General features: G+C 31.4%; 1 protein-coding gene across 1 annotated transcript; it reads left to right on the top strand.

Moving 5' to 3' along the window:
* The first annotated feature begins 6,837 nt into the window (after positions 1–6,837).
* LOC149566168 (cinnamoyl-CoA reductase-like SNL6) lies at positions 6,838–9,340 on the top strand. Its single transcript, XM_089817355.1, has 6 exons — positions 6,838–7,087; positions 7,332–7,501; positions 7,899–8,087; positions 8,184–8,337; positions 8,756–8,948; positions 9,044–9,340. The coding sequence occupies exons 1-6, from the start codon at positions 6,961–6,963 to the stop codon at positions 9,150–9,152; spliced, it is 942 nt and encodes a 313-aa protein (XP_089673481.1). The 5' UTR covers positions 6,838–6,960; the 3' UTR covers positions 9,153–9,340.
* Positions 9,341–10,468: the final 1,128 nt, after the last annotated feature.

Raw genomic sequence — 10,468 nt, 5'->3', positions numbered from 1 at the left:
GCTATAACTCATGGGTAGAGAGGAAGTTGGAGGCAATGTCTACATACCTACATCCCTCAATGAATTCACATGTTGCATTTCATATAAGGCATTCAATGGAGGTATTGCATAGGACAATTCACAAAATTTCATTGTCTTTTCTTTTCTTCAAGGATATCTATCAAATACTCCCACTTTTTTGGTATTATATGTAAACTGTCAAAGGACAAAATTATAAAATCATGACATAGCACAACACTGCATTCTTTTGAATAATTTTTTGAAATGACTCATGAACCTCCTTCAATCTTTTGAATTTCAGATTTATGTTTCATGAGAACGTTGAAAGTTATTCAACTCAATATAGTATCTTTGATGCCTTTCTCATTGAATTAGAGCTTTCGTTCTACATATTATATTTCATGGATAGTTATTGGAACAAATTCGAGAAATCTATCCCATCACTAGAAATGTTGATTATTTTGCAGCTAATTTTGACATTCAGTCATCTTGATTTACTTTCCCAATTATTTCAATCATGTCTATGAGGGCAGCTGCAACTACAATATTTGATGAAGATTATTTACACTTAGTACTTTGAAGGATGTTCACACACAGTTCTAAAGCTTCCAATCTTGGCATTGCAGTATGGATACTAATTTTTTTATTAAATGCAACTTTATTCCTACCATTTGCATTTTCTTTGCCTTTTCCAAGAGGTAGTTATAGGTTTCTTGAAATAGAAAATCTAGAACAAAAATAGTTAAAATATAAAGCCACAACTAGAACAAGTTATAGTTAAAGGTTGGGAATTGTAAAAAAGTTATAGGTTTAACCAAAGAGATGTGAAAAGTTAAGGTTTTGACCAAAACCATGGAAAAAAGTTAGTGTTTAGAAAAAAAATTGTGAAAAGTTGGAATGATGGGAAATTTTTTGCGAGAAGTTAAATTTTGGGGAAAAATTCTTATGAAAAGTTAGATCAAAGGATGGAATGTGATATGAAGTAGGTCATTAAGAATGCATTTGACGTTCTGAATTTGCAAATGACTATATTTGAACTAGTGTTGTTGGTAATATTGATGTAAAAAATATTGTGTTACAAAAATAACATATAAGAGTGGAGTCATATGATGAAAAGGATCTCATTACCATATCAAAGAGAATTACCACATTCATTGCTTGTAATGACGTATTCTTGAGACTTATCTCTTTGAGGGATTTTGCCAAATAATTAATACATTTTATGCATTTTGTAGTCAAATCAGACAAGGAACCCACTAAAACCCATGGGTAGAGAGGAAGTTGGTGGTAATGTATACATACTTACAACCCTGGATGAATTCACACATTGTATTTCATTCAAGGCATTCAATAGAGGTATTGCATATAATAGTTCTTGAGTGTTTGAAGCAATTCACAAACATTTCATTTACTTTACATTTCTTCAAGGATATCTATTAGAGATTCCCACTTTGTTGGTATTACATGTGTGAATTATCAAAGAACAAAATTCTACAATCATAACATAGCATGAGACTACATTCATTTGAATCATTTTGTGAAATGACTCATGAACCTCATTCAATCTTTTGAATTTCACATTTATGATTCATGAGAGTTTTGAAATTTATTCAGCTCAATATAGTATCTTGATGTCTTTCTCCCTCAATTATAGAGCTTTCATTCTCTATAGATTACATTTCATGGATAGTTATTGGAACACATTCAAGAAATCCACCCATTAGTACACATGTTGATTATTTTGCAGCTCATTTTGACATTCACCCAAAATTTTCACTCATGTCTATAGGGCAACTACAACTACCATATTTGATGAAGATTATTTACCCTTAGTACTTTGAAGGAAGTTCACACACAGTTCCAAAGCTTCCAATCTTTCCATTGCAATATGGATACCAATTGTTTTATATTAAATGCAACTTTATTCCTACCATTTGCATATTCCTTACCTTTTCCAAGAGGTAGTTATAAGTTTCTTGAATTAGAGAACCTAGAACCAAAATAGTTAAAATATAAAGCCACAAATAGAAAAAGTCATGGTTCAAGGTTGGGAATTGTAAAAAATTATAGGTTTAACCAAATAGATGTGAAAAGTTAAGGTTTTGACCAAAACCATAGAAAAAAGTTGAGATTTTGGGAAAACTTTCACGAGAAGTTGGATTTTGCATAAAAGTCTCATAAAAACTTAGAATCTATTAATTTTTCTTGGGAAAATTTAATGGTTAAGGAAATTTCATTAAAAAGGTGGGATTTAAGAAAATATTTTTTCTGAAAAGATAAAGAGTTGGAATTAGGATTTGTGAAAAAGTTTGTGTTTGAGGAAACTCTTTATAAAAATTTAATGGCTCCAACATATTTTCTAGTACAAGAGTAAAATATCTGCAAAATTTAAAATTTGGCTTCCTTAAAAAAATCAAGCAACACTATCCATAAGAAAAACTTTTTTTCTGATTTTTGAAAAATGAGCTATGATTAGGTCAATAGAACTCTAAAAGGGTATCTATATAGTTTATAGAAGGAATAATGAAGTTGATTAACCATGATGAGAATGGTGTTGATTTTTTACATGCTTTATCCCATCTTATTAATGATAATGCTAAACCTATCAAAGGTATTGCTCAAAATATTGGTCTATCTCAATCTTATACCACCATTGATACCTCTATTTTCTTTCCTATTTCATCAGAAAATATTCCTACATATACCCCACCTCTCATGGCTATATTTGTTCTAAAAATTAATCCTATACATGTTAGTCTCAGAGTAATCTTAATGTTACCATTCCCACTCCTACAAATTTTCCATGTATTCCCTAATCATCATCCATGTACCTACTTACAACAATGTACCATTTTCATATTCCAGTGCTCCTTTGATTTCTCATAATGCTCCAAACCTTTCTCACATGTCCCATAAAAATATTTTCATTAAATATTCTATTGATCTATTCTTTCTCTGACGCAAGAGCATCCTTGGGTAGATGGAAATCTTGCATCACCCAAAATATTTTGTTTATGTTCCTTTCTAAAAAATATTTCCTTTCTGCACACATTTCTTTGTGTTCTTATACATCTAGTCGATTGTTGGCATAACTGATGAAGTTGATAAAACATTTGATAATGTGATGATGCAAAGATGAAGTGATGATTTGATTGCATAATGATCATTTATTGTATACAAAGAACAGGGGAAAATATTCACACAAGATATTGGGTATCCAATGTTGATCACATGTATCTCCGATATTATCAAATACCTGATATCTTTTAGATACATGTTACCTTTGATAGAGTCATAGATTTGGTTTAGGATTTACACTAGGGTTTGGCTTTGGGAAACCAAATACATGGTCAACCCTAAAATATGTTTTCCCTTGTTTAATTTATTTTGAGACTTTGACCATATAGTTTTAGATTAAGGTAAAAGCAGGTTTTGAAGGGGGCCCAAAACCCTTTACATCAAAAAGAAAGATAAATCATTAAGCACAACTAGGTTTTAAAAGGGCCTGAAACCAGCTAAACAACTAAACTAGGTTTTACAGGGACCTGAGACCAACAGACATGACCAAAAAAAATAACCATAAAAACAATGGAACCTGGAAAGATAACAAACTAGAGAAAAGAAACCTGAAAAGCCTCCCAAACTAGTATCCAACAAACCAGTAATGTAACTGGTTCACCATCACAGAAAAACTAGTCAGCATAAGGGAACATAAGATTTTCCTTTTGATTTGAAGTTTTCCTTACGCGATCGAAGGGTCATATCTAAAGGGGGAGCAGAAGGTTTAGTCTTCTTCCTTTTAACCGCAATCCAACCATCCTCAATCTTCGCTGCCTCAACCACCCAAGCCTTAGAGGACAAAGACCCGAGGAACCCAGGGGATGCAAAAGCCATAACAAACTCCCTGTGAGAATCAGACGATGTCTGGCCCCTAGGAGGACCATTCAAAGTAGGGGAAGAGACCAAAGCATCCTTCTCAACCACCCGCTCAGAATGATTGCTATCCTCAGCCATAGAATCCACAGGAGCATCCAAGGAATGACCATGTAGTCGACGAACCTTTTAACTTGAATTTGATGAAATGAAAAGGGTTTCTTAAGGAGATTATCAACTTTCCATCATTATAACTACTGATCCTTTTTTAGTTCAATAAGTAATTTTTTCTAATTAAGTTGCCTATAAAGTTTGGAATTAGTTAAGGCAATTAAACATGAGAGCTTTTTATTCTTAAAAATTTGTAGTAAAAATTCATAAATAATTATTTACTTAATTTTTTAAATAAAAAAACATGTGTCACATTGGAGGACGAGTCTAGTAATTATATCTAGAATTCTGTAAAATAATATTATCATTTGATTTTGATTAAGGTGGTTAGATATACACCTACTTCTTAATCTTTTCTCAAAATTTTCATACTACTACATTAAAATCTAAAACTTTCACCAATTAGATTCAATTTGTTTTTTAGAAAGGGCTAATAGTTTAGAAACTAGATTCAATGTCCTGCATATTCTATTCTTATAATGTTTTGACATTAGGTTAACATGTTCAACTTTTTACATCAAGCTAACTAACCTGATTTGTTGATTGTTCATTGCCACTTAAGGCCATAGCTTGATATACCATGATCCTATACATGCTAGTTGTTTGATTGGAAATTGAAACCAAGAGCTATGCATCTATTGGGTAAAACACGTTATGGATCTATAAGATGAGAAAGAAGAATGTGAATTTAAAGGAAAAATGATGAAAGAAATAGTTGATGGAACAAGAGACCCAAAAGTGATGAACGAAATGAATAGGAGGATTAAAAGGAGACAAAATAAAGAGACAAATTGAAATGAAACGAAGAAGATGGATAATATATAGAAAATGAAGAAGGAAATGTAATGAACAAAGAAATGAGATGAAGAGAAGAGAGGGAGGATATGAATGTTATAGGATTTCTTATGATATTGCTTATATAATCATTGAGTTTGTTATGGAAACACGATGAGATCATTTGTATGTAGAAAAGATCCAACTAAATCAACATTCCCTTTGTGTGATAGAAGACACATCAAACAATTAAGAAATTCCCTAGTTCAAATGAGACTCATGTGTCCTCAATCATCTTAGGCAATCATGTCCTAAGATGAGTCATCATATTACTAACGAACAATCTACAAGTATCAAACATGTGACAATGCCCCATTCTCAAATTTCTAGTCAAAGACATTCTAGAGATAAAATCTCTAGTTAGAGACATAATAGAAAAAACTAAAAGATGTGTCACTAATGATCAAAATACTCAAATCCAACAAGTGAGAACCATGCATCATGTCAAAATGATCTTTGCTACAATTGATATGTTTGGATTTGATATGGTGTTGTTATGTTTTCGTAATCTTTGTCTCATTTTATGATGACTTTGTTGAAATCCAAAGTTGCATCTTGGCCTAACATGTAATCCATCCATGAACTAAATGCTTTTACTATGGAGCAAGGTGAAGTATTATAGTTGATGGTGAAAGTGAAACTTTATTATGGTTTGTGAGAGAGAGGGCATATAAAAAGTGATGGTTCCTCCAACCGTGTAATGTAAATATCCCAACCCACTACTAAAGTCAAGGTTATTGCATAGTGATGATAGGACTGGTTTATTATGTTGAAAAAAATGCACATAGGTAAGAGAGAAGAGAAAAAAATCCACAGACATGGTGAGGATGGAAAGTTTATTACGAGGTGAAAGGAAAATGGATGTGAGATGGAAATCAAAGAGAATCTTGGAGGACGAGAAAAGTCATTACACATGGCATCAATTGCCTAGTTTTTACCATGGTACTTATCCAAGGCATCATCAAGGTGGTTTTCATAAGAGGTCAAATAAATTAAATTACTTTTAGAATTTTTTCTTAGAACATTTTAAATATTTTTTTAATATATTTTTATGACTTTTTAATATTTTTTCATCAACATTATATGTACATGCACCACATGTGTAAATTAGACATTATATAGTTTAATGAAGATTAATATAAATTATATAATCTATAACTTTTAAAAATAAAAATAAATCTCTTCTTATTATAAAAAATATGTAAATTCCTAACTTCTTTTTAACATGAACTAGTATCAATACATAAATTATCAACCTCTTTTAATTCAAAATAAAAAATTAAAATACCCATTCCATTAAAAATCATATAACAGTGCCCCATCCGTTCTAATACCAAACCTTTACATAATAGACAAAACTTAATTCTTTAAAACTCTAAACAAACACATTAAATTCTAGATCTTTCAAAACCAAACATATTAATATGAAATTAATGAAGTTCTACATAATACATTTATTTTTGGCTTTCCCTAAAGTGACGTATATATCAAAATTTAAAACTCACGGACACACTCCATGGAGCTTTGACTGCAAGTAAACAGTCGTGTGCTATATTTTGGCAGTTTTCGTAAACTATTATAAAAGTAATTTGCCAATCTAAAAGGATTACCCAACCAATAAAACCTAAAGCATTTAAAAAGCCTAGCATGTTCTTATATTTTAAAATAGTAGGTAAGTTACTTGTGGGCAATGCAATATTATGCCCAAACGTTTGAGAACAGTAATGCAAAGAAAAGAAAGACACCTGTTGCCATCACTTGTGCTTCAGATATTCTTTCATGTATAAATATTAATTATTGTACAATCATGCTTGTTTCTTGTTCACCACGTACTCCATCTGCACCTGATTTTCACCTAAACATATCCTACACCAATCTAAATCAGACAACCTTCTTTATACTGCCTTGTGCTAACACACATTCTCCCTTTTCTAGCTTTTTCATACCATCACATTTTAATATAAATTCAGTTCAAACAATCTAACCTTCCAATAAGATTTTAGAAAATATAATCTAAAGAAGAAGAATATATTGCCATAATAGCCCTTGTAGTGAGCGAAACAATTTGTAGCCATTTTCAACATGGATGCTCCCTCTGCAAATTCTAAGATAGTATGTGTAGTGGGTGCCTCCACTTATGTGGGAATCTGGATTGTTAAAGGACTTCTCCTTAGAGGTTACACGGTGCATGGAACATTTCAACATGGAGGTTGGTTTATTATAAGCTAAGTTGTAAGGATGTATTGTATTGAATATAGAACGTTAAATTCTTAGATAGAAAAGTCATTTGCATGTATTTTCATTTCAAGGCAATGGACTTCTTATCTCATAATAGTTATCACTAGATAGAAATACATTCAATGAATTTATGAGAAGATTGATTTGCCTCATATATGAGTGTATTAAGAATGTGCTGTAATGATATAGAATTTTAATGTTTTCACTCGTAACAGGAGGAGAAACAGAGACAGCAAGAAAGTTGATTGAAATGGGGAGAGTTAATGAAGGATTGAGAATATTTGCAGCAGATGTGTTGGACTATCATAGTATTGTAGATGCTCTTGAAGGCTGTTCTGGTCTCTTCTATGCATTTGATCAGATTCAAAATGCATCTGAATATGATGTAAGACTCCTTTTGGAATAAGAAATTGTAGAAAATTAGATAGTTGTATAAGTTGTCAAATGGAAAGAGCATTTTCTAAGATGTATGGGACAATCGAAAGCATTACAAAACATTTACTAGTTAATGAGCAATCATGCTAGAAACAACTATTAGAAAATCAAGAATCACAACTTAGAATCCACCTACGGGACTTGAATCAGGGTCTCCACAATAAGAATTCATTGCTTCAACCAACTAAATTAAATCCCTTGAACAATAATCAGCGGTTATTCACAAAAAAAATCTTTCTAAGATGTACAATGTTATTAATAACTTTCTATCTATTTATGAGTATGTAGGTCATTGTGACTGTAAAATAATGATTGTGGGAATTGAAGAAACATTTTAAAACATGCAGGAGGGGATGGTAAAAGTTGAAGTAAGAGGAGCTCATAATGTGTTGGAAGCATGTGCTCAGACAGAGACCATCAAGAAAGTAGTCTTCACTTCATCTCTCTCTGCTGTAATATGGAGAGGGGATAAAAAACCCACTGAAGATCTTGATGAAAGGTTTTGGAGCGATGAAGTTTATTGCAGAGAAATCAAGGTAATTAGGGAAAATCATCAATCAGCCAAGTGTAACACTTGTAATTGCTTATTAAGCAATTTGATTATAGAACACTGCAATTCATGTTTTATGCAGCTGTGGTATGCCTTGGCTAAAACCCTAGCAGAAAAGGCAGCATGGGCAATGGCTATGGATAGAAATCTAAACATGGTAACTGTAAATGCAGCTCTGACTGTAGGTCCTGGATTTTCTACTCACAATTCAGCATCTACTTTAGCATACCTCAAAGGTTGTATCTTAGACACAAATATTGTTGAACTAATGATATCAAACTTTTACAATATTATATTTTCATTGTTAGTACTGTTTGTTTTTTCAAATTAGATTGTATGAAATTTTGGGTATCAATTTTTTCAGGTCATACTCATGATCCATCTTTTTATCTCTATCCTAATTCTCATATTCTGATGATAAATCATAGAATTTGATCAGAACTACGGATACAAAATATTTCACACAAACTAATCAAACCAGTAGCATACAATTATTGCATGCACTAATAACTGCAAAGTTATAAAATATAAATAAGATATATAGGCTGGAATATATTAAATTGATCTCTTTTATATAAGAGGGAGCTGTTGTTGTAACTTTGTACATGTTTTTCTGATTCAACATGTTCTTTTCTTTGATCTTCTTGTACTCAGGAGCAGCAGAGATGTATGAGGATGGGGTGTTAGCAAGTGTGGATGTGAGATTTGTGGCAGATGCTCATATCTGTGTATTTGAGGATCCATCTTCCTATGGAAGGCACATTTGTTTTAATCAGATTGTTAATTGTGCACAACATGCAGTGGATCTTGCTAAAAGTTTAAGACCACTTGTGACGTTACCAGACAGGTAAATTACAATGCATTCTGTCATTCTAAATGTATATATATATGGATGAGATTAAGATTGGGGCTTTGATAATTGGTCACATGTTCTTGATGCAGTTGGGAGGACTCAACGGTATATCCTCAACGTTTAAGTAATAGAAAATTGAACAAGTTGATGGTGGGCATTGAATGCCAGACTATGCAGTTGGATGGAAGCCAATTTTGATGTTTTGGCATGCATATATAAATGCTTAATCTTATGATGACTTGTTTAGTGCAAGCTATGAAGTCAACTAGTACAATATTTGGCAAGGATGTAAATCTTATTAACATACTTTGTTAGGCCATATGAACAACCCTATATGAATTGAAAGTGTCTCCATATTATGAGATTATATCAGAGACATTGACAAATGCTTAATTTTATATGAGAGATGGATTGCTTAATGGAATGTATATCTTCGGGAGGCTGGGGAATGCTCAATCTTATACTTGGGTGTCTTATTTAGTGAGGTTAAATTACATATGGAATTTCACCCAAGCTTATTAAATGAAATGTTCTCTCAAGTGGATAAAAAAAACTTTTCTAATAATTATAATTTATATAGAGAGTAAAAGTACAAAGATTCATAGTTCCCATGTTTATAAACAATAAATTTATATGTTTATAGATAAATATATAGTTGTAGCTCTTTTAAGAAACGACTTTTAAACATAAACAGTTTAATGATATTTTAGAGAGTATTTTTTCAAGGTTTATCTTAGTAAATTTAAATATATTTATAATGTGATGACTTTTTTAAAATAAGAGTAAATTATTTATATTGGTTTTCTAAATGTGTCATCAAAATTAATAGACATGAATGTTTACATAATTTGTTGGTCATGCATTCCTATACTCTATATGTTTATATTTCTTAGAATGATTATATATATTTAAAATCTTTCATGACATATAAATACAAGATGATGCTAAACTTCACCTCTCTACATCAGTAATATCTTTGTGATCCTTTTTTATGCTAGTCCTTCATAACTTGTATAAGTTTTAAATCCCTTATCGTATTGATGTAGATTTATATACAATTGCATATTATAATTAGGGGAAGAATAAAATTAGATTACTAATGTTGAATGTCACACTATCACACACAAATCCTCTAGTAGTTGAGTACCTTGATGAGAAATTGTCTCTATTTTATTAAGTTCTCTTTTAATTAAGTCAAGATTCACAATCCTAAAATTGCACTTTAAACATTGATCATTTGCTAACACATAGAAAACCCACTTCATCCAAATCATAATCACCATCATTATCATCATCGGGAGATTGTACGTACTAGGTGAATAAAAACACATTGTGTACAACTATCATGGTAAGATACTTTAACATTTTATTGTTATAGAGCATTGTCATAAACTATTTGTGGTATATACATATATAGATGCACCAAATATTACATGCTATTCAATGCTTCCAAAAATATTTTTTTGACTCATGAGGGTCTTTTGATGCTCATGCAGCTCACAGAGGATTCAAAG

The sequence above is a fragment of the Cupressus sempervirens genome, chromosome 3 (assembly GCF_028749045.1).
Source record: "Cupressus sempervirens isolate cs-2001-9-10 chromosome 3, ASM2874904v1, whole genome shotgun sequence".
Taxonomy (NCBI): Eukaryota; Viridiplantae; Streptophyta; class Pinopsida; order Cupressales; family Cupressaceae; genus Cupressus; species Cupressus sempervirens.
The sequence above is the reverse complement of the archived record's forward strand: the minus strand, read 5'-3'. Positions and strand labels throughout refer to the sequence as shown.

Coding starts and splice junctions, on each gene's coding strand:
- LOC149566168 (XM_089817355.1), top strand. CDS start 6,961: ATGGATGCTCCCTCTGCAAATTCTAAGATAGTATGTGTAGTGGGTGCC. Junction 7,502..7,898: donor AAAATGCATCTGAATATGAT/GTAAGACTCCTT, acceptor TAAAACATGCAG/GAGGGGATGGTAAAAGTTGA. Junction 8,088..8,183: donor TTTATTGCAGAGAAATCAAG/GTAATTAGGGAA, acceptor TGTTTTATGCAG/CTGTGGTATGCCTTGGCTAA.